This window comes from Orbicella franksi, chromosome 12 (genome assembly GCF_964199315.1).
Source record: "Orbicella franksi chromosome 12, jaOrbFran1.1, whole genome shotgun sequence".
In the NCBI taxonomy this organism is placed as follows: Eukaryota; Metazoa; Cnidaria; class Anthozoa; order Scleractinia; family Merulinidae; genus Orbicella; species Orbicella franksi.
Genome location: NC_138156.1, coordinates 16299114 through 16323585, shown reverse-complemented (window position 1 = coordinate 16323585; position 24472 = coordinate 16299114). Strand labels below are relative to the sequence as shown.

General features: G+C 41.1%; 1 protein-coding gene, 1 long non-coding RNA gene and 1 pseudogene across 3 annotated transcripts in view; all 3 read left to right on the top strand.

Annotated features, from left to right (window-relative positions):
• LOC145462502 (uncharacterized) overlaps positions 1 to 24472 on the top strand; it is a 212152-nt gene that overhangs the window by 184695 nt on the left and 2985 nt on the right. The gene's annotated exons all lie outside the window — the stretch shown is intronic.
• Positions 8358 to 10727, top strand: LOC145463498 (uncharacterized; annotated as a pseudogene). Its single transcript, XR_014041339.1, has 2 exons — positions 8358 to 8775; positions 9071 to 10727. The product of XR_014041339.1 is annotated as an uncharacterized LOC145463498 (transcript).
• Positions 13965 to 19800, top strand: LOC145463403 (uncharacterized). Its single transcript, XM_081447157.1, has 5 exons — positions 13965 to 14186; positions 15880 to 16008; positions 16486 to 16755; positions 17264 to 17540; positions 18177 to 19800. Exons 1-5 carry the CDS (start codon positions 14093 to 14095, stop codon positions 18424 to 18426), a joined length of 1020 nt encoding a protein of 339 aa, XP_081303283.1. The 5' UTR covers positions 13965 to 14092; the 3' UTR covers positions 18427 to 19800.

The window sequence follows — 24472 nt, the reverse complement described above, 5'->3', positions numbered from 1 at the left end:
CATTTGGAGTCACTCCAGTTTACGTTGGGGATCGCTGACCTCGAACAGGAATTGAACCTCTAGGACTGGCTCGCGAAGGAGTTCGTGGAGCGCTTTTCTTCGCCTCGTCGAGTGCCCTACCACCTGCCAATGAGACCCTGTTAGGGGTAAATTCCGACAAGCGACAATGGCCTTGAAACGGCGACATCAGAGCTATGAACTGGCGACGAACGACAGACTACTCCAGCGAAATAGAGAAAGCGACACCAATGGCAAGATAGAACGACAACGAATTTCGGAACTGAGAACGCAGTGGTTGTTTTAAACGTCTGAGTCGAAGTGAAGACACATTTCCAGAGTTTTATATGTGTTTTCCTCTCTCACGCGCGATGTCGACGGGTCGTAAAACCCAGGCTTTCTTTTATATGCTTAAACGTCCACGTCGAATAAATCGAGTCCGTCATTGCCGAGCATTTTTTTCTCTCTCTCAGCTGAGTGAGCAGTGCCCTAAAACGCCTAAAAACACGCTTAAGGAAAAAGGAAAGATATCTTCGACCGTCTGCTTCATACTTTTATTAGTGGGTCACCAGTGAAAGAATATGGAGCTGTATTATCAACAAATGGCATTATGAAAGGAAAGGAGAGACAGGGGAAAGCTGTCAAGGTCTTCTCGTCTTCAGCGGAAGATAAGGGTTTCGCCAAATTCAAAGGAAGGTTATAGATAGGAGAGATTATCTGATTGGGGCCGTTGAGATTTTGAGTTTAGGGTGGTTTTTAAACATAAACATGGTAAAAATAGTCATAGGTTCGGTTGTACTTTAGGTCCAAATACTGTAAAATGGCTCAAAATAGCAATTCCAAGCGTCTAAATTTCAAAATTTCCCAAGGGGAGCATGCCCCCACATCCCCTAGGAGGTTAGCAACTTCAGCGCTCGAAAGTATGCCCAAGCCCTTAGAAAGCATGCCCCCAATATGTCCCCCAACACGCCCCCAGCCCCTTACAAAATTTTGAAAAATTGAAGCAGCTAAGAAGTCTTTTCCTTCATTCAGAGTCGAAATGTGATGCTTTAAAAGTAACCATAAAGTAATCATTACTGACCAGAGAAATGCTGGCTCTGCATAAGAATTCCTACTGCTGAAAACTGTTCGAAGCAAGTGCAAAACGTACAAGGAGTAAATTATATCCAAAGAGATAGTTATATATGTACTCGACTAAAACAGCAGAGGAACCTTCAATGCGTGAGAAATAATAGTTTCAGCGTGAGAGCACAAGATTGAATTCGTTTGGGTGAGCCTCATGCTCAATGCGTGAGACTTGAGAGCACTGTGTCGGTTTTTTTTTAATAAACAAAGGTATTACGATGTGTTATACGTGTAGCTTCGTTTTAATCGAACAAGGTCAAATTTCCCGACACAACTCCTCTGAGACGAAATTCCGAGAGGCGACATAGGAATCTTGCGAAATGCCGACATGGCTGGTGACGAATTTCAGACAGGGGACATGGGTACCCTCCCCCTAACAGGGCCTCGCCAATGCCTCCCGTAACTCCGTGAACATTCTCTATTTTCCTAGTGCATTTTTTGCAAACAGACCTTTTGCCGTCTTCACCATCTTGAATGAATGACAACAATTCTCTACTCGAGCAATAATTCCACAAGAATGACAGGTTTTTCACACAAACCTTTAGAAAACTCTTTGTTATAAGTTTCAGAAAACAGCGGTACTTAGGCTTTTGTACATTATGCTGGCATTTTTTCGAGCATTTTAATAGTGAGGCTAAAGCATTAAGCATTATTCGAGCATTTCAGTGGCATTTTCTCGGAAAATTTTTTTTTTCCACAGAAAATAGAAATAAAAATTTTTTTTACGAGAAAATGAAGACTTAACTCGAAATTGAAAAAAAATTCGAATGCCACCCTAAAACAGCCGAGTAGGGACTGAAGAGAGGTCAGCGGTAGTCAAATCAAAGGCAGTCATCAGGCATTCTCGTCCCCATAGCCCTTTTCGCTCCTCTTAGCCGGCAGGGCCTTAGCTTCGATTCTCGTGCCAAGGCCCTGCCGGCTAAGAGGAGCGAAAAGGGCTATGGGGACGAGAATGGTCATCGGGGGGGGCGGCCATGTTTGTTTAGTCACCTTTGTGATAAACAAAACCCATGTACGAGCATTAGCCGAGCATTTCAGTGACCTTTTGGAGGATGACCGAGCATTTTAGTGGGAAAAATGGAGCATTAAGGTGGAGTATTTTAGTGGGGAATTAAGAGCATAATGTACAAAAGCCTAGCGGTTCTGTGGCGACACACTTCCATACTTTGTGTGAAAATTTTCAAAGCAAATTGTGCAAATATTCTCGGAAACCATTGGACGAAACTGATTTTTTTTGCTCAAATTCCCGCCGTTGAGATCTGTGATGCATGCAAGTAAACATGACAGCCGGAAATGATTCTGATTGGTTAATACATATACTGACGCTTGTCGCGCTATGAGGAGGTGGAAGACTGCAATAAAGACCCTTGCGTCACGCTTTTCTTTGCCGGTGCTTCCTCCTCTTACTAAAGCCTAATACTCAGGCTACGAGCGTGCGAAATAGCCGGTAGTAAATGACTGAACGCCAAATCCAAGGGAAATGGTTTTAAGTTCGAAATAACGGGGAATTCAAAACAACCAAGTTCGAATTAGCGGAGCTTTAACTGCATATAGGTGTGTGCGTCCCCAAAAGGTATGTTTGGCAAAGGGGCATATATAGATTTTGACCACTTTGGTCTGAAATAGGGTAGTTTTTCAGGCTTTGTTTTGGCTTGGCACTGGGAATTTTTTTTTTTTTACAAGGAACTGATTTTTCCTACCAAGATTGGCAAAACTGTAGCCCTTCTCAAATGTTCACGCAAATGGAAACTATCTCTGGTCAGCTGCAGCATGCAGTCATATGATTAGCGTTGTGTAGTAATTTTAGATGTCTGAAATGTGTTGTCAATTTTTGGCTCATGTCTGAAATAGGGTATGAAAATCACATCGAATCACAGATTTTGGTTTGAAATAGGCGAAGGGTTTCAAGGTTAGGGTCACTCACCCCCCCCCCACCAAAAACTTCGTAGATTACCTCCCCCGGGTTACTATGCAAGTTCAGTGTTGAACTATGAAAACAGGGAGGGAAGACATCAACTTGAATGAGAGTTGTTTTCTGAGCTTACTGAATCAAAAGCTAGACTGGTGGGCGGATACAATTCGTGGGACAATAAGTGAGAAACCAGAAACTGCAAGGGACCGCATACGACAAACACTACCAACGTAGGATCTACAAGAGATCTGATTAGCCAAAAAAATGTATGAAGACAAACAGTAGACTGCAAGGCTGATACTACGTGAAAAACGTTTCGAGACACCAACATGACAAGAACCGATAAAGTAGGATTGCAACAGTGGACGTGGACAGCTGTCCACTGTTGCGATCCTACTTTATCGGTAGACTAGGACAACTTTCGCAAAAGTGGGCTTCTGTCGGCAAATTCGAGGAAAAGTTGGGAAACACACTTTTCTCAATGAAAATTATGCGCTGAACACGAAACTCTTGTTTACCAAGTTTGGTTCTGCCATTTCGACCTTCAAATCAGCTATTTATATTAACATACATAATTACGACATGAAATCGAGGCTATATGTTGTTTCACGTCACAACACACGTCAAAACTCCTTAAATATCAATAAAATGCAGCGGGTGACAGACGCAGTATGTTTATCAAGTAGTCTGTCGGTATTACACGATAATCACATGATTTTCTGTTCACGTGACTCTTGAAAACGAGGCTAGAAGCTATTTCCTGATTAAGTTAAATAAGAAGGAGAAGAAGATTCACATAAGTTTTCGAAGCAAGAAAAAACAGTTGCAACCTACAATTTCTTTCATTCTTTACAAATACAGTAGCACATGGATGAGTTGGAAGGCATCTTAAAATCCATGAAAGATTCTGGTTAAGGGACTTAGTTTTGAACCTCATCTGAACATCCTACAAACAATCTGAATGCCATGAAATCCTTCAGATAGCAGACAAATGCAGCGTCTCTGACGTCGGAATCTGATGAAACGCTCGGCAGTAGCAACAGAACATTCTTGATTTTTGGTATTCGTCTTATAGAAGCAGAAACCAAATTTCAGATCAGCTGTTTGAATAGACCTAATTTTAAAAAGATATTAAAAGATGCTAAACAATTTAATAGTACTGTACCATTCACTGCCCTTGGTGTTCAATAGTGTCATCATAGGGAACATTTTGGCAGGAAGGAAGAGCTTCTGGTGACCGACATCTAGAAAATAACGTCGTGCGTGCTTCATTGCAGCTCTCAACATCAGCAACATTATATACTCTGCAGATGAACTTCTTAGCGGACGTCATTGAGAAGTCATCCAGGTCACCAATGGTTTCTACTTCAGAATTGTTTCTTTCAGACGTTCACGAATTGTGTGGATTGGCAGATACTTAGGCTTCTTTGATGTCCCAGCTCTCATCCACAACTGCTTGCAGCTCATTTTGTCCACGTGTGAAACTAAAAGGAAGAAAACATCCGTGTCTTGACACGAGGCGACAAGGAATTCTGCATCTGAGTGTACTCAGTGCAAAATCATTCGAGTGTCCGCCTCTTCACGGAAACCTTTACGTGCTCTGATGTCAATGTTCGGGCTGGAACACTCGACTGCATCTTCCTCTTCGAATCCACCACCAACAATGATGGTCTTATCCACTGGGGCTCCTGCAAGAACTTTATTTGATAAGAAACGTGCTACATCTGCCTTGCTTTCATCGAGAGCCACGAAGTTGGACCAGGACTTGGGTAGCGGTACTGAGCCATCTTCAATAATTCTTCGAGTGGGTGCGTGGCCTCGAGAACGCTTCTTTCTAGTCGCACACTTGATCGACTTTCCCATGTATCTGTCAAATGTCACGTCTATTCGATGAAAGTCCTTTCCAGAGGCAAGAACAGTTTTCACAAATTTATCCCCGAGATCGTCGAATGTGTTGCAATCTGAAGGTCTTCCAAACGCCATTACCACCATGAGTGCTTGACCATCTACTACTAGCGTCAATCTCCCTGCGATTGGCGTGACCCGAGGACGTTCCGTACCACTACTCAAAACTTCCATCATGACCGATTTATTTCCAGTGCGCAGCTGACTACTGGCATCAAAGATGGTAAGGAGAACTGCCATTAGTTCATGGCTGAGGATTTGAGGCAAATCTACTCTTCCACCGTCATCGTATATGCTGTAATGATGTGCTGAAGGGTGTTTCTGTCGGCTTTGATGGCCGCACACTTTTTCAATATCGTTCTTTTTGACCTCATAAAGGGTTGAAAATGTGGGAGCCTTATTTTTAGCAACAGGGTCCCGGAGCTTCTTATGATGCCCATCTTCTCTTGGCGCTATAAGTCTTTCCTTTACAAAGGTGATATACAAAATAAAATACAATAACCTTTATTTCACCTGGAATTTAAAATAGAAAATTGCTAATATCTTCGAGAAAATGAATAAATGAATAAATAAAATAAGATGGATATGGAATAATAAAATAAGTATATAAAATTACGTAATTAATGCACTGGCATCAAACCATTTGCAACTATCTACAGAAGGGACAGCAGTCAGTGTCGAATTCTAAATTACGAATAGCCGATTTGAAAGTTGCAACTGTTGGCAGTGACCTGGTGGTATTGGGAGGGAGTTCCATAGTTTACTTCCATAGTAAGATAGAGAGCGCAGGCCATATCTAGTGGTATTAACACGAGGGATAACAAGAGAATGTGTACCAGTAGTACATAGATTTATGCTATGGGATCAGCTCCTCCTGGCCAAGACTGTTTGCTTTAAGTAGGGACTCTTCTATCCGTGTCGTTGCCACGTCTTTGGTCACCATGTTCTGCAACCTTTCAGGGATTGTTACCTGATTGTTGACGTTGAAAACATTGGCTTGACGGAGCAAAGCAATAACTTTCTTCTCATCGGAATAATCTCGCAGTCTAGTTTCCTTGACAGTTTGGACTCGTTGCATGCGATCTGATCATCGTTAGCAACATGAAACATCTTCTTTTTTAATACAGCAATATGTGAGCGGATGTTATATGACAGTGTCCATCTACACAGCGCTGCTGTTGTCCTTGTTATGCCAACTATCCCATCACCTCTCTTTCCGGTACCATTGAGCCACTCCTGACCTTGATCTGGATCTACCTGATTAAATTATGGAGAAGAACCTTTCACAACCCAGTTGCCCTTGTCAAACTCGGTTTGTACTTCTAGTGGAAGCTGTTTCATTTGCGCAAGGTACACAGCACCCTATCGCGCGTAATTGGTGTGATCATAACGATGGAAAAGTGGCAGCATCTTTTGAAAGGCGTACAGATGTAGGTCTCACATACCCTTTCTCTGAGCTCTCACAAAGAGCAGAAGGATGCAGACTATTTCCATGTACTGCCACCAGTACTCTAAATTAGGATTATTCTCTTTCCTGACAGCGATGAAGGAATACAGCGCGCGCTGTACGGAATCTGTCAGGTGACACCAGGTCAAGCAGTTTCAGAAAATCTTCCTCTTTGTTTGACTGAACGGGCTTCTCGAGACTGTTTCAGTTCGTTGTCCTCCTCTTCTAAATAGACCAAAAGTTGTGGCAGAAGCAGCTGCTACGTACATCGCCTGAAGAGTAATCTTGTGAACTCGAGTACCCTTGTTGTAGTCTTTGCCTGCAAGAAAGCGCTCCACAGTTCGTGGACCTAAGATACCGCTCTCAATTCAGATGGTTGGTAGCCCAGAGCCTTGAAATCTTGAAATCTTGAATCTTGAGTCTTGAATCAAGAAATTTTCTTAATCTACTTATCTTACCCTTATCAGTATACTTTGCATAGCAGCTCTTGTGCCAGTGCAGTTCCTCAGCTTTCTTTCTCTCAATTGCACTCAATATCCCGTCGATTGTTTCTGTGTTGATGGTGTCTCTTAATTTTCGTCGCTCTTCAGATGATTCCTTCAATGAACGCAAGCCCTGCACTCTTGCACTGAACAGGACATCTTTTTTTACTCCTGGCATATAATACATTCACTGAACGAAACAGGAGGGGCAGATCGTTTTAAACTCGCCCGTTCTTCCATTATTTTAACGATGTAATCTCTCAACCGGGGGCGAGGCAGAAGACTCCTGAAATTTTCGTATAGGCATCATCCAACAAAAAATGACGTCACATCCGGTTTAAACTGCGTTTCACGGCTCGTTTCACAAAGCGAGAAAATGGCGTTTCGATTACTCACGATTCCCTCTATTTGTAAACCATCAGTTTCGTTTCATTTTATATTGAGGATGGAAAGATGTTGCAGACACATTACTTCGACAAAAAGTGCAAGGCGTCGTAGAGTGTTCTCCCCCGCCCCTGCTCTCAACACAACCCGCCATGGAGCTCTCCGAGTTACCAGCTTGATTTAGCAGCCACGTAAGTTTACTGGGACTGGGACTGCAGCATAGGATAAAAAGCTTTACCAATTGAAACTTCAGAATAAAGTTATTTCCTTGAATGAAAATGTCTTTTATTCTCGACCAGAACTTAGTAAGGTTTCTCTTTTCGAAGTCCAAGTACCTTAATTTTCATTTTCAATTCAAATTTGATTCATTTGCAAAAACAATATTCCTACACGCATCGCTGAATTACGTTTTCGATCAGAGTCAAAGCTCAAAGCATGGGTTTGTCTTGTGTTTAAAATTGCCACTTTCATTTTATCGCGTAGTATTAGTTTTTAGATTCTTCAACCATTTAAATCACAACCCTAGAGGGTTCATTTGTTAAGAGCTTTACAATATAATAATAGGAAAAACGTGTCTATTTCTTGACGTGGACATATCCTTGCTGTTGCAGTCTGCATAAATGACCTCTGGAGACGAAATAGTTTCGATATAACATGTCTAATTAAAGCATCCACCATCAATTTTTGCTTTTTTCAGTGAAATATTTAAAGTACGCTGATTTAGAGAAATATTCGGATTCAAAACTAACTTCGAAAAATGGAAAACAGTTTTGCCTCGTTTTCATGCTCGGTATTTGGATCATTTATTTAAGGGGGGTTCTACCTGAAATTGACTAGAAAAAGCGTTTTTTTGTTTTCTTCTTAAATCACAAGTTCAACTACTTGACTTTACTTTGGCAATTGTTTTTATTCGAATATTTGAAAAAATAAAGGAGAAATAAGCGTTTGTAAACAAGAGGAATTTCGTTACCATGGCAACGGAAGCTGGCATTTTTTGTTATTTCCTCCTTTACGAGTGTGTTTGCCCCCCCAAACCAGGTAGAAACTAACTTAGTCATATTTGAAGCCATATGCGAGAAAATGCAAGAGAGACACTGAGGACGAATTGGAAATTGCTTCGAGTAGACCTTGTTTATTTCGAAATACAGTGCTGGGAAAGTTTTACTTTGAAATGACTGGAAAGAGAAAAAGAAGCATTTTTCGGAAAACGAGGAAAGGAAAAGGATTTGGTGGAGCTATTAAAAGTCCGCAATCACGCGAGGAAACTCCTTCGAAAGAGAGTGAAATCTCTGAATCGGGACCTGGTACTTCGCACGATCAATCTGATTTATTAGATTCTGGTGAAGAGAGTGACCAGCCACTTAGTTCTTCAAGGAAGAAAATGAAACTCCAGAGCTCTGAGGATGAATCTTATATAAGTTCTGCCGAGGAAACAGAAGCAGTAGAGGAAGGAAATGGATACAGGCTTGTTGATTTGAAGAGTTTGTCGTCTGTGTTCTCGAATGTACACAAATGCAAAAAAGGTGAAACAAGCATGTACAACTCGTGTTTTATTTGTACATTATTTTCATTTTTGTGGTGTTAACGTATTGTTATGCAAGTACCTCCCAGCTTATCATGAAGGACTTTAATCAGCTGTAAATATAAAGTATTATTTTACTGTGCCAGAGTCTTGTTTAGACTCTCCATGTGTTGACACTGATATTGAATAAATTAATACTAATTCATGCATTCAGTATTGTTTATGTTATAAGCCTATGTGTGTGGTTCCGTAGCTGTAGTCGCTAGTATATTTTTCTTGTTATTTTATTAATTCAGGAAATCTTACTATGGAAGAAAATGCCTCCAGCCGTGGAGGATTAATGTCAGACTTATCCATTCAATGCAGTTCTTGTGATGAAAGCACTCCTTGGCAGACATCACCCCAAATCACCAAAAAAGGAAAATCTGTTGATGTCAACAGGAGAGCTGTATATCATTCAATAGAATTGGGAACTGGATATGAAGGGCTTTCCTCCTTCTGTGCAATAATGAACATGCCTTGCCTTTCAAGAGCTGCGTACTACAAGCAAATGGATGTAATTTTGGAGGCCTTGGAAGATGAGGCAAAAGAAGAACTTGTGAGAGCAGGCCAACGGCTTCGGCAGCAAGTGATGGAGGAAAACGGCGAGTCCAACAGCACTGCAATAATTGATGCTGCTGTTAGCTTTGATGGCACATGGGCCAAGAGAGGCTTCACTTCATTAACTGGTGTTGTTTTTGTTATATCAGTTGACACTGGAGAGGTATTAGACTACCATGTGATGTCGAAGTCTTGCCATAAGTGCTCTGTGAAGAAGTCACAATGTGAAGGGGATGATGAAAAATTTGAAGACTGGAGAAGGGAGCATTTGGCAGCTGGTGAATGTGACATTAATTTTGATGGAAGTTCACCAGCTATGGAAGCTGAAGGAGCTTCTGTTCTTTGGAACAGATCAATTGAGCTTCATAACATAAGATACAAATGGATGGTGTCAGATGGTGACAGCAAGGCTTTTAACACAGTAGAAAATGTGTATGATGGCTGCAAAGTTATTAAGCTGGATTGTGTGGGCCATGTGCAGAAGAGGATGGGTAAACATTTGATGAATCTTAAGGCCCGCACAAAAAGTAAACTGGAGGATGGAAAGCCGGTAGGGGGGAGTGGTAGGCTTACAGAAGGAAAAATTAAGCAGCTCCAAAAGTATTATGGTGTGGCGATCCGGCAAAACACCTTGGCTAAGGCAAATCCTGTGGAAAAGGAGGTCGATGTTGCAGTTTATGCAATGAAAAAGAATGTAATTGCCATTCTTCATCATTGCATAAAATCAGAGGATGCTGCTAAGCAACACCGCTTCTGCCCTCGTGGTGAAAGTTCGTGGTGTAAATGGCAGCAGGACTCAGCAACTGGAACTAATACGTAAAAAGGAGACGACTGTTTACCTGAAGTCTTCCTGGAGCTGCTGAAGCCAACATTTGTGACTCTGAGTGACAGTAAACTTCTGGAAAGATGTGTACTTGGGACAACCCAGAACCCAAATGAAAGTATCAACGCTATGGTTTGGGTGCAGTGCCCAAAGCACAAACACCACGGAGTAAAAGTTGTCCGCTGTGCTGCAGCATCTGCAGTCTGTCATTTCCATGGAGGGGCTGAGAGCAGGAAAAGAGTGATGGAGAGACTTTCCATTCCTGGTGGTACATTTACTGACCACATATTAAGGCTCAGGGACAGGAAACGGCTCCGAAAAGCGGATAGCCAGGCAACAGCTAAGGAGAAAAAGCGTCGCCAAGGGTTACAGCTTGTCCGTATCCGTCGAGAAGAAGCCCTTCGTGAGAAAGAAGGTGTCACATATGAAGCTGGGGCTTTCTAAATTTGCTCACAAGGCTTCTTTCACTTAAATGTGGACTGTTTACTACTCAGAGACTCTATTATTTGAATACAGCTGTTGTTTAATTTGATTTTTGAGTTATTTTTTTGTAAAAAAAATACCTCTTAGTTGGCGCGTCGGGTATGTTATGGACGGGTCAATGGGTGAGTGAGTGAGTGAGTGAGTGAGTGAGTGAGTGAGTGAGTGAGTGAGTGAGTGAGTGAGTGAGTGAGTGAGTGAGTGAGTGAGTGAGTGAGTGAGTGAGTGAGTGAGTGAGTGAGTGAGTGAGTGAGTGAGTGAGTGAGTGAGTGAGTGAGTGAGTGAGTGAGTGAGTGAGTGAGTGAGTGAGTGAGTGAGTGAGTGAGTGAGTGAGTGAGAGATGTATGTATGTCACACCAATCAGATTGGATCTACTATGAACAGCCAATCAAATTTCTTGTTGTAAAGGTAAATGGTACGTGAGAAACACAAGGTAAGTATAAACACAAGGACTTTGGTAATTGAAAAATAAAGAGTGACGTGTATGTTGTCGGTTTGTGATTTTTAGTCCGGTTTGGAGGAGAGTGTGACGGTTACATACGTACATTGGGCTGTTTTAGAGTGCATAATTTTCAGTGAAATGGAGGCTAGTTATGAACGAGATGAGTCTTGAGTTTTGAAGCAGTTCATGAGTAGTAGGCAAATGGCACAAGATATTTTTATTTTTAATTACAAAGGGTAACTTGATACTTTTGTTTTTCACAAGGAGTTAATTCAATTAGAGGTCACGAATCGTCGCTTTTAGTTCTTAGGACATGTTTTAGAGGAGACGAGACTATTTAGATTTGAAGCAGCTCTAACGTTTACAATAGTAAGTGCAGGTAACGATTGTTTTGTTCTTATTGCATGCAAATATGACGAGATATTTTTATTTTTTAGTTACAATGGGTAATTTGACACTCTTGTTTTTCACAAGGTAGTAAATTCAATTAGAACTGACGAATCGTCGCCACTTGTTCCCACGAGATGTTTGCTATTTTTAGTTACAAATGGTAACTCGACACTTTTGTTTTTCATATGGGAGTAAATTCAATTAGAGCTTACAAGTTATCGGCTATTGTTCCCAGGATATTAAACAAAAAAGAAGCTTTCCTTTCTAGAGTGTTTTTACGTCTCTGCAGTAGCAGTTTAATATTTTTATTTGATGAGCATTTTATGACATTCTTTTCAGTCCGATTTTTTTAAAGGTAAAAAGTATGAAAACTGTTCAAATGTTCTTTGAAGACTGTGTGGCACCAAGTTAAAGTGCAATTTAATTAAATCAGACTTTCAACGTGTCAGAGAGGTCTTTTTCTCTTTCTTTAAATTTTCGGTGAAGTAGTGTTGTTGCGTTGTGTTGTGTAAAAAGAGTAAACTTACTACTCGTATAAAATGCGAAAAGTTCTCTTAACTTGAGTATTTTTGAGCAAAAATTCCTCTTGGGGGCTGGACGGGCTCCCGAGGGGGTACTCCCAGAAAAATTGGTCGGGGGTGTGCGGCCCGCTTCCCAAAACCCTTACCCTATTTATGACCAAAATCTGCGATATTCCTTACCCTGTTTATGACCTGACCAAAAATTCGAAACCCTATTTACGACCTGACCCTCAAATCAAAACCCTGTTTCAGAACTGCGTTATAATTAGCTCCCTAGTTCAAACCAATGTTAAATTACCGTAAACGTATAAATTTGTGAAGGGCTTTTGTTGATTTTCTTTTCGATAATGATGAAAAAGTGGCTTCTTCTTAAAGCATACCCATATCAAGGCTAGAGTGCAAAAACCGTACCCTATTTATGACCAAAATGGCCAAAATCAGCTAAAATCGATACCCTATTTATGACCAAAACGGCTGAAAAACCATACCCTTCGGGGCCGCACAGACCTATATAGCCCATATAAGGGAGTCCCCCCCCCGGGGGGGGGAGGGCTACGTGATCGGTGAGTGAGGGAGTTATGCATGTGCGCGTGTCAGACCAATCACAGTGTGGGTTGTATCAAAGAACGAATAAAATTGCCTGTTAGAAAATAAGATGGTCTCTACATTAATCTGGAGACGTGTCAGATTACTGTAGTTTGTTCAGTCAAACATTTTATGGCTTACTATTTAGTTATCTTACCATTACCGATGTAACATCTTATGTACATCATAAACTCCCAGTTTCTTTCTTGCTGTACATCGCAACCAAAAAAACTTGTCAAATCAACCAAATCATTACTGTAAACAGTTCCATGAATGTGCCTATCTCCGAGACTTATAGTTCACAAAAAAAATAACTCTTGCACGCCTTGCGTGCCTATGTTCTTAATTTAAGGGCCTTTTTCTCAGTACGCAGTTTTTTAACACTTGAGTAAAGATATCTCAAGAAGGATTACAGCTATGGACCTAAAATTTTCAGGGATAGTAGTTGTTAATGAGTTAATTGGGATGAGCGAAGGAATTTGTCATAGGACTTTTAGTAAAGAAATGGTCAACCGAATAGTGACCACTTTCTGGACATGTAACTTGAGACATGTGCAATTACGTCACATTTTGAAATTTGTCAAAACCCTTCGTTCATCCCAAGAAGCATTCTGTATACTTTAGAATGACAGTAAAATGTTTTGTTGTCGAATCTGCATGTAGAAATCTTTACTCAAGTACATATGTGTCACCCACAGCATGAGGTCTCTTGGAATGCCCGGTGTCAGGTTACATTTGCCGCTGGCACTCCATAACATAAGTTTTTGAAATCTATGGTTCATGAGCTTTCCAGTGATATATAGTTTGTTATGGTTTTGAATAAAAGTCTTTATTTTACAATTATTTGAAAAAATACACATTTTTCAGGTAGAACCCCCCCTTAAAGCTGTAACTTCACGATTAAAAACTCAAAATCAGGCCTGGTAAACAATTTTTTCGTGTTCAGCGAATAATTTTCAACCAAAAAAGTATGTTAACCAACTTTTCCTCGGGTTTGCCGACAGAAGTTTAAAATAGCAGGCTTTCTTGGACTTTGTCCCAGTCTATAGTATCAGCCTTGTAGTCTATTGTTTGTCTTCAGACAATAAGTGCACTGTTTCGAGACTTCTGATTGTCGCCACCCGACATGGCAAGGTTTCAATCAATCTTTGACATGCTGATACTTTATGAGTTTATGAGAACCCATTAGAGAGTCGTCAAACATCGGTCACTAGAATAGGCTTTGTTTTAATGCGCGACATAAAGTTCATAGTAGACCGGCCTTTGTGTGGCAATATTTCCGGGAAACATAAACATGCGGGCGAAGTTTCTGAGAAATATTGCCTATTGTTCCAAGTGACCATATTTGATGAAGCGAATGCAACGTCTTTGTCTTTCTTAGTCAAAACATCTAATTCAAATGCAAAGAGTCTGCCGTATAAAAATTGTGAATTGAATTGCTGAAAAACACACCCAAGAATTTGCGAAATCAAAGTGCATGGAGAGGATGACGAGGATGTTTCCTTTTGTTTTTACAGTTATCGTGGCGCTTATTTGTGCAAGCCCCAAAAGTTCTCAGGCGAGGACAGAGGGTAAGTATATAGTAAGTAACTCAGATCTAGACTATCCCTGAATGAATGCATTAAAAGTCATTCACATGATCACTCTTTGGTTTCTTCCTTGCTTTGCAACGACGTAGACGTCGATACTGTCTAAAGAGTTTGACAAGCAACTCGGACGAACATGCAGTACAAAAATTATATTTGTTGCTTCACTCAGTTATGTTTGTTGGTTGCCAGTCGCGCGTTGAAACGATGGGCACAACGTGGAGCGACGTCGATCAAGACGCACCGAAGACTGACATGTGGGTGCGTTTCTTTAAGAAAATCTAAGATTGGATTCTTAAATCCGAAAGAATCCGAAAACGGATTTTGCGTTTCTTTGCTAAACAGATCAATCCAAGATCTCTCGGATCATGGTGCGTCAAAGGAACCGAAGAGTCCAGCCTGGATTCTTCGGTTCCTTTGAGTCCACTCTGGATTCCGAGAGATCTTGGATTGATCTGTTTAGCAAAGAAACTCAAAATCCGTTTTCGGATTCTTTCGGATTTAAGAATCCAATCTTGTATTTTCTTAAAGAAATGCAGTAGCTGCAGTAGCTGTACATGTATTAGTAAGCATATCGGCCCTTTTACTCGCTAACTTGCTTAAGATGATATCAGTCATCTCAGCCACATGTCTGCAGTTATAGAAGAAATTAGAAAGAAATGGTACTATCAACAAACAGCTTCCATGTCATGAACAGCCTAATAGCTTGAGATTAAACGAAGCAAAAAACTGTGCGCTGCAACAAGATTAAATCATGCTTCAAGAAGTGACACAAACTTGATGTGTGTCAAATGTACAAATTTCTAGCATTTTTGGAATCCGTACTATGTAGAGTGGGAATGTTCCAGTGCAAGCACTTTCAACGTTTTCCCCTTAATTGCTACTGTCTAGTGAGTATGAGGTACGGAGTTGACTTCGCTTTAATAACAAAAAAAAGAACCGTCAGCCGGCTAGTGGAATCTTAATGCAGCAGAAGTCGATTTCCTTTATACATACTAAGAACCTGTTGTTAACCGCCGCTAGCTTTGCTTAGGACACGATTTCGTAGATCTACGCATTTCTTATGCGCTCTTTCCCTAAAACTTCGCATCCCTCAAAAAAGGAAAACACATTATCTGGTCAGTCTGACATGTGATCTGTTCCACATTTTCTACTCAAGCCAAAAAGCGATGAAGAGGGTCATGAGATTGTCAATTATAGTTAGACCTATAGTCTTGGTATCTGGAGTAAGCAGACGTGATTGTATTGTTTATTGCAACTCGTGGCATAAATTAGCAAATACAATTTAGCAGACACCATTTCCACGTTTCATTCAAAATGTAGTTTTTTCGCTGTAGTTACTGGTTCGCAGATTTCCCTTTTCAGTTGTGCAGTCGTGTTTCCCTCTTAAATCAGGGAATTCACACTAGATAATAGGAGCTGAGTAAATACTTGTAAATTCAGCTGAAAAAAAACAACTGTGCGAGAAACTTACTACTGTTGCTATTTCGCTCAGACTCCACAGAAACAGATTAATTAGAATCGTGAATATAGCTGTGATCGGCATGAATCCAACCTGAGCGAAGAGAATTGATTAAATGGCTAAATCTATGGAGAGAAATAGTTTGCTGTCTTGTCCTTTGAATAAAACGTAATTTCAATACGAAAAAGACTGATTGCTTCCTTTGTACACATGCAGGGCTTGTCAATGTGGACATAACAGTCAGCACAAGTAAGCTGAAGGAAACCAGACAATTCTACACAAAATACTTGAAGTTCAAAGTGGTAAAGGAAACCCCTGGATTTCTTTCTCTATCACCCGGACCAGGTAGGTATTGAAACATGATGGATCATGATGCTTCTCCTCATGTGACTAGACCATAACAAGGACGTACAGCTTTCTTTGCTTCTTATTCTTGTTATTATTCGCTGACTCCTTCTCCACCCACCTCTTGTATGACAGTAGAGGAACAATTGTCAATCATTTGAAGGTGGTCAAAAATTACTATTATCATTAAGGAGGTGAGTAATGTTTGGGGTGACACCGTCTATTCTGAGCGGGACTTCAGGTCCAGAGGTTAGGGAATGAGCTTGAATTGTTGCAGATAAAAATGCTCCTCCGGTAACAACATGCTCGAGAAAAGCCTACGAAATAATGTAACCTGAGTGAGTGAGCGAACCCATAAATCCTCTAATATATTGATGTTCAAGATTAGCCAATAAATATAGAACTAGAAGTTTAGTACGCTGTCACATTTTTAACAACCATACGCGTTTTTTTAACCTAAGTTTTGTTTTATTGTAGGAATAGCTTTTCTTGATTTCGTCGTGGAGGGTGCAGAGCATTCATGTGCCAGACCACAGTTGGCCAAGGAATTCGCGGGAAAAGGCATGTTCCTCACATACAACTTTGGAGACGTGGATGCTGCTTGTGAAGAGTTTAACAAGTCCGGCTATCCAATGGCCATGCCAATCAAAACTGAACCCTGGTTTGAACGTCACTGTTACGTCATAGATCCAAATGGAATACCGCTGAATCTGGCGCACTGGAACGAAACTCCAGCTGAGCCAAAGGGTGAAGTGATATTACGTTTTATGATCCGGTAAAATCTAAACCAAAGTTATCACTCCCTTGGACCAATCAAAGCTCGAAGCATATACGCGTAATTGGTGCGGAGAGCAGGCAAACGTGTGCTACAAGTCGCGATAGGTTTCGGTTTATTTCTGATTGGTTGAGAAGGTGGCACGCGTTTTTTAAACCAATCATTAAGCGTAGACGGAACCATGTCACCTTGTTCAAGGTGATATGCTTCTGGGATAGAATGTAAATCCAACGCAAACGCGAATTATGTTCGACACCGTGGCAAGCGACAATCACTCTATGTGGATATTTCAGTTTTTCTTTGTCATATGGAGAAAACTGGATTTAACAGAATCGAAATCTCGCCTTCTAATTCGTGAATACAAATCAAAAGCATTCGTGTGAGTAAGTTGCGATTTATCATACAAAAGGAATGAGAACGATCGAGCTGGTTAAACTAGTAGTAGCAAATTAACACAATTTTTTTCCCGTATGATAACAGGTGCTAGCAGCATGGTATTTTATTACACCTCTCATGATTTACAAGAACTACAAACTTGGTACAGCAAACACTTGAACATGACAGTGGAGAGAGGGGTGGACTGGGTTGGCTGGGTGTTAACGATGACCGCTGCTAATGGCACCGTGGAGTTTCGTCCTTTCCAACCTCGGAACATAACTTATAACCCAGCGTCTTTAATCCCTCATCTGCTGGAAGAGTTTGACGGACATGGTCTGTCATACACTTTTAACTTCAACACCTCGAGTGAAATTGATAGGTAAGAGTCATTACCGACAGGTGTCGCATCTGTCTGGTCACTATAGAGTCACGTTCTTTCTTCCACTATTATATACCCCAACATACCATTTTAATATGTCGAATTATTGTCGCGTTTCGATTGGTTCTTACTGACGCATAAACAAATGTAGGGCAGACGCATAGATGATGTTCATTAACATTCTTTCTTTGTTTCTTTATTATTGTATCTAAAACCCAGAGATTCCATAAAACCAAGAGATTCTATTCACTAATAAATCACGGAAAACGTCACTGAAATTGTGGTAAGAACGCCAGTGACACACTGTGCTATCGCCTCGTCTGCCCCTTTTTTTGTTCCTGCCACATTTTGATGTCATCTGTGATCAATTACTGAACAGACGTATGGCAACATGGAATCTATTTCAGTTAAGGACTCAGCACTTTCTTATCAGAACATCTTAACAGCTATCATGAGTGCGTCTAGTACAAAATTCAAGTTGCAATACTAGCACTGCCACGATCAACCAATAGTCACTTGCGAACTTTGTGTATATATCCGTTATTCAGCACGCGCTCTTCTCCCGACTGGGTTCAAGTATATATAGAGCGGGAAAGAGAGACTTCAGGGCTAGCTCTTGGTATGATTGCGTTACAGGTGGTGCCATTATCTTCAAAGCCGAGATCTCCCTCTGATGCGTCCGTTAGGCTCGGTGGGAGGTCATAGGAGGTGTGCAGTGGACGATCCCAATGGCGTGGTCATTAACATTGCTACCCCCGGTTGGAATGAGTACGAGGAGGAGGTTAACTGCCCCAAACCCACCGCCAAGGCTGCTCGGAACGTGGAGAGAACCTGGATGATATCTATGACTACAGCTCTTGTAATAGCAGTCTTGTCTCTGCTGTAGTTCAGGATTCATCTCCATTGGATATGCATGAACCTACGTTCCTGTAAACCACTTGTTATAGTATTATTCTAGACCGTAGATTCAAGATAGAATCAAATTCTATTAGAGATGTTTTAGGATAGCTCATTTGTTAAAAGTAAATCAATTTGTAACGTAATTGCAACGACAGCCCTTCATTCAAAACGCGGCGCTTCCTGTCTTAAAGGTTTCCGTTGTACCAAGTGGTGAAGCATTTTAGTCATTAAAACATTTTACTTTAGCGATTCCCGGCCACAGTCTTCATTAAGAGTCAAAAGGTGTTAAGAACAAAGCGTGCCGGCTAATCCGAAGAAGAAGTAGTCTTCACGGTTAGTTAGCTTTAGCTCTCCTTTCCCTTACTGAAGAACCCCATTTGAACATGATCGGGCTTGAAACCCAGGGAGCTATTACTGAGTTAGTGTGCCATCAGGCCCTTCTTCTCTTTACTTTCTTTCCCCTCGAAGAGCCTAAGCCAATTCAGTATGTTAGCTGACATGTTTTTTACTGCTTGACTGGTAACTCTCGTCAGATAATTCTCCGCCAGGTTTATTTTTTAACAATAAACAACGAGCAATGGGTATTGTTGCTCGTTCTGGTCCATGATCATCGCAGACTTCTTCCAGCAGTTTTATATCAGCTTACCCTAACAATATGCTCTTATACTCATCTACACTCTAAGGGTTGGTCAGGCATCATGAGAGTGAAATGTGTTTTCCCGACACAATGCAAATATCCCGGCCAGCTGGCCAGAGCTCGAATTTGAACCTCGGCCTCAATTTGGAGTCTAAAACCATCAAATGGTGCACCACTTCTCCGCAGCGATACGAACTGCCTTGAGAGTTGACAAAGCATAAAACACGAGCCAAAATACTACCTAGGTGAACCTCTCTCTAACATATCGGCACGCATAAAACCCTTTTTTCATCTGATCGCCGCTTGATGCATGTGCTGTTAACACTGTTTGGGTGAACTGCTAGTCCGGCGACGCACGAGCTGAACGCGAGTGGGCTCAGCATTTTTCCTAGACCTCAAAAGCACAGGCGTGCGGGCAATTTTTTTCCAGAAGGGAGGGGGGGAGGGCGGGGAATCATTTTCCCAAAAACTTTTCGCAAGTTCCCCAAATTTTTACAAAAGAATCGAGCACAAACGAGGGTCGTAGGATTCACTAACATATAGGTCTTCGTATGGAGTGAAAATAATCTTCCACTTAATAGGTCACGTTACAAGTAGAACACATACGCATAAAAAGAAATAACTGTCTCAGCCATTGCAACGGCCAAAAATATCAATACTACGATCCATGTCATTGTTTAGTACAGAGTTGGCATATCCCTCTCAATGTTAATCAGTGCGATGTTCCTGACACGCTGTTGCCCATGTTATTGCGGAGGTAGGTTTTCAATTTGCGCAACGCACTGAATGATCGTTCTGCAGAACACGATGTAGCAGGTATCACTACAAGGATGTGCACCACATTGGAAAACTCTGGCAACATATCAAATAGATCGTTCTCATGCATTGTCTGCGGTATTTCTCACACAGTCATGGAATGGAATCTGCGCTCACGACGAAAACTCGTGTACATTTTCTGCTTAGCTTCCAGAATCTCGCCGTCGATTTCGTAAAATTTAGCGATGCGAGAGAAGCTTTCTTTATCAGGCGTATCCCTGTGACAGATATCTCCCAAAGCACAGAGTATTTCCTGGTCATTTCCACTGAACCTGACCTTAAGCTAAGACAGCACCTTGTCGAGGGACACACAGTAACTGTTAATGCGGTGGTGCTATTTCGATTTCTACAAGGGCTTAATTGAATGCGGCGCGATGCCTTGTGTCTGGGTGCCCTGGCTTCTCGTAATTCAAACCGAGAATTGGTCAGCCACTTCTTAATTTTCAGACCCATTGCTGATGCTATCTACCATAGGCTGCTGAAACTTTCCTCACTCCGACACCCGCGTAGGGTCTGAATGGTCATGTTGGCGTTTCTACAGGCGGAGATGACGTCGCCGGCTTCCCCAGAAGATATCGGCACAGACTATTGGTGTTGCTTAGGATTATTTTCAACACACACAGTCCAAAGATAAATTCCAAGTCACAAATGACAGTCAATAAAACTCTGCTCTCAGAGTAGGTTTTTGGATCTTTGCCTGAAGACAGCGTGAGCAGAACTTTTACAATGCGTTCCATTTGTCCGTGTACAGCCTTCACGGCTTCCCACCGGAATGACTTCAGCGTCAGTCTCAGACCTTCACCTTCTACTTCTATGTTGCCAGACAGGGCGTGTCGTTGGGGACTCGCTTCTAAGAAGTTGTACAGAGCCTGGTTCGAGAATCTGTGTCATAGTATCCTGTAGGGCGAGTTTGAACACATGTCCGTAACAGTGGACGTAGATACCGAGCGGGGAGCACTCTTCCATTCTTGTTGAAAGTCCTTTGTGTACACCGTTCATATCAGCTGCGCCATCCCGCGAATGCTTTACCAACAATAATCTTGAGGTCGAGATTGAGTTCAGAGATAACAGATTTCACCAGTTTATACAGTGCTTTGCCTTCGGTCGATTTCGTGGAATAGAAACCAATGAATGCTTCTTTCTTCGCGCCATTCAAATTAATTCTGATTAAATTTTGATGTAGCCGGAGCATCATTATTTACTTGGATTTAGTAAATGGTTTAAACCCAAGAGTATCGAAAGTCTTTCAGCCAATACCATCCGGCTAAACGATCACGTTCAAAGGACCAGACTTATAACATCATCGATTAACAAACATTATTCTCTTGACTCTGAAGACGACTTCCGCTCAGGTTGTCGAAACGTCAGTCACCAACAACAGTTCTTTCCAGAACTACCCTCACCCGGACGATCACACTTTACGAATTACTTGGATATCTGACGTATCTGGAGCAGTATATACTATATATGTACCACTGTGACTCTGAAGCTAAGATCTTTGCCAACGTTTTCGGCGTCGATATTCCTGCTCACTTGTGATTGTTTCATCACCGCTGGTGAAACTTAGTTGCGATTGATTTGGCGCACGAGGAACCGTAAATTTAACTTTCTTGCCTTTATGCTTGGTTTTTGCATGCGCGTCCTGGTACTCGGCAAAGGTTTCTTTTTCCTATTCGGAGCAGGTGACGCGATGGCGATAGCCTCGCCTATGTTTCTGCGGCGCTGGGTTCGACATGTCGAATATGGCTAGATATCGCTAGATATAGGCAAACAAAAGAACAGGCGTATTTCCCACGTTTCACTCACATTTCTTAAAATACACAAGGGGCGGTAAATACTTTAATCTCGGGTTCGAGTATAATTTGATCAGCTGAAAAACACGTTGCCTAGTACGCGACTCAAATCCATCGATTTTATTCTCAAGTAAGGCCCGGTACAATCGCCGCTGCACTCATGTGCCGAACCAAACTTGATAAAGTTCGACTTTAGAGCGACTTTGGAGCGACGGCTTGTTCATGCAGACGGCGTACTTGCATCGAACTTAATCCGGGAAGCCGGTGGTAACAATTTTCGACGAGAAAATATGCGTTCTGAATTCAAGAACTCTGTCCAAATAGAAAAGCTGTGACTAACATTTCGCTGTTATAGCAATATTTAGGGAAGCAAATTCAGGCCCGTTCCAAACGCCGCTCCATTCATGCGCCGAACCTAACTGATGAGTTAAGTACGGCAGAAGAATGGCGTTTGAATCAGTTTGGTTCGGCAGGTTAGGTTTGGTGCGGCAAACAACTTTAAATTCGGCCTGCCAACCACTCACTGTGGTGCCTCAAAGTGTAATTGCTGCCCGCATAGGGTAGCCTCCTATTTCTTTGTTGATATCTCGACTTGAGGTTATCTGTTTGTTAGGAGTTCCCAGGCCTCACTGCGTAGGACAGTCTGCAAACCTTTGGTCGTTCGTACCGTGTACATTCGTCGCGTTCGTTGAGTGCCTTGTTATGTACATTTGTCATCTCTTGATGCGAAAGGAAGCTTTTTACTAAAACGGTAAGTTGCTCAGTAGCTCGTCATGTCAGGTGTAAATTTAAGTATTTGGGGAAGTATTGCTGAGAGTAGCGAACGTTTTAGTGATGAATCGAGGGGAAGACGATATTCTTTCTTGAGTCTCACCGCGCTGTTGTTCCATGAATATTGCCCAGCGAGGTATACTGACTGAATGATAATTTGCCCAACGAGGCGAATACAGCAAGTAAATTGTCCCGCGAGTTGAACAAACTGAATTCTGATTTGCCAAACGAGACGAATAAAACAAGTGAATTGCCCAACGAGGCGAATGAAATAAGCAAATTACCTACCGAGGCAAACAAACGGAATAATAATCGTTAAATTTACACCAGACATGACAAGCTACTGAGTAACTTACCGTTTTTGTAAAAACAAAGTATCTATCGCGTTTTGATAGCTGTTTATAAATAATAATAATTTATTATTATTGAAAATTATTTCGTCAGCATTTATTGCAAGTAGTAGACACCTACAGTGTTATTTTTTGTTTATGTAGAGTTTGTTACTGTTCATGTTACATGATTGTTTCAACTAAAATATCTATCACGTTTCGATAGCAGTTTCTCAGAAGAATAATAATTATATCATTGACAATTTTTTTTATCAGAATTTATTGTAAGTAGTACAAATCTACAAAGAGTAAAAAAAATCAAATGTACCAGTAAAAATAAATCGTTCGAGCTAAATATTACCCTTGCCCGTTGTGTCTGTTAGATAGTAATCCCTTGACAAATAAGCGAGTGCGAAGCTGTACGTAAAAACTCATGCCTTAAGAAAGAAAACGAGGCCTTAAATAAGAAGTACAATAAAATTCAATTTCAAACTTGTTTATTTCTACGACATTAATTTACTATATTTTTCCAACGATCTCCAACACCGTGTGATATCTTCACGTCTCATCCCCACCATCTTTCTACAAGGGGCAGCACTTCACTTCCACTATGGAACCAGTGGTCTAAATAATTTGCGGTTTAAATTACAATTTCCAAAAAAAAAACAGAATAGCCAAGTTATGAAAGAAAGGAAAAATTTGCATTAAAAGAATTACAAAGGAGGCGTAAATTGTTGGTGATTGAAACCGAGGTCGTGACTGGTTGATTTAAACTACAACTTGAAATGTGATTGGTTGATTTTAACTACAATTGAATGTGATTGGTTTATTGAACTGTCCGATAACAACTTGGCAGCTGAATTAGTGGAAAATAGGAGTTTTTTAAAACAAAAACAATCCAGGAAATTGTAATTTTTATGATTAAAATAGTGAATTGAATTGCTGAAAAACACACCCAAGAATTTGCGAAATCAAAGTGCATGGAGAGGATGACGAGTATATTTCCTTTTGTTTTTACGGTTACCGTGGCGCTTATATGTGCAAGCCCCAAAAGTTCTCAGGCGAGGACAGAGGGTAAGTATATAGTAAGTAACTCAGATTTACACTATCCCTGAATGAATGTATACACATGATCACTCGATCTTTGGCCTCTTCCTTGCTTTGCAATGACGTAAGAGCAGCTTGCTGTAACAGTCACCTGTACCTATGCAGGATAGAAAAATTCGATTTTTGCAAACTTTGTCAGGAAGAAGGTTTTTACTGACTTATTTCAAAACCGTAACTTTGAGGTTGTTTGGATTTTTTTTTTTTTGTCGAAACGGCCTAACTTATTTTGCCTCGAAAAGAACAAAACTCGACCCCAAAATTACACTTTTTACGAGCGCTAACAAGCCAAAATAATAAGCGTGGATGGAAAAGCTAACCCATGGGACTAAAATATCATCTTTTAGCAGTTATTTAGCGTTGTCAGATCCCTATGGAATATAAACCTGAAATTTTAGCAAATTTATACGCTTCGACGATGTTGCGTCACGTCAAAATTTAGGTCAATTTCGTGGACCAAAAAGACAATCTGGTACAAGGATTTACCTGCCCAAACTATTTCTCTGGTTAAAAGTAGTAGTGTAATAGCTGCCGCGTTATCCTGTTTCTACCCCCTTTCAAAATGGCCACCAATAAAAGTTG

Bases quoted from the DNA above. Each gene is read 5' to 3' on its own strand.
- LOC145463403 (XM_081447157.1), top strand. From the start codon at position 14,093: ATGGAGAGGATGACGAGGATGTTTCCTTTTGTTTTTACAGTTATCGTG. The intron at 14,187-15,879 runs GTAAGTATATAG...GTACACATGCAG, and splicing joins TTCTCAGGCGAGGACAGAGG to GGCTTGTCAATGTGGACATA. The intron at 17,541-18,176 runs GTAAGAGTCATT...ATTGCGTTACAG, and splicing joins ACCTCGAGTGAAATTGATAG to GTGGTGCCATTATCTTCAAA.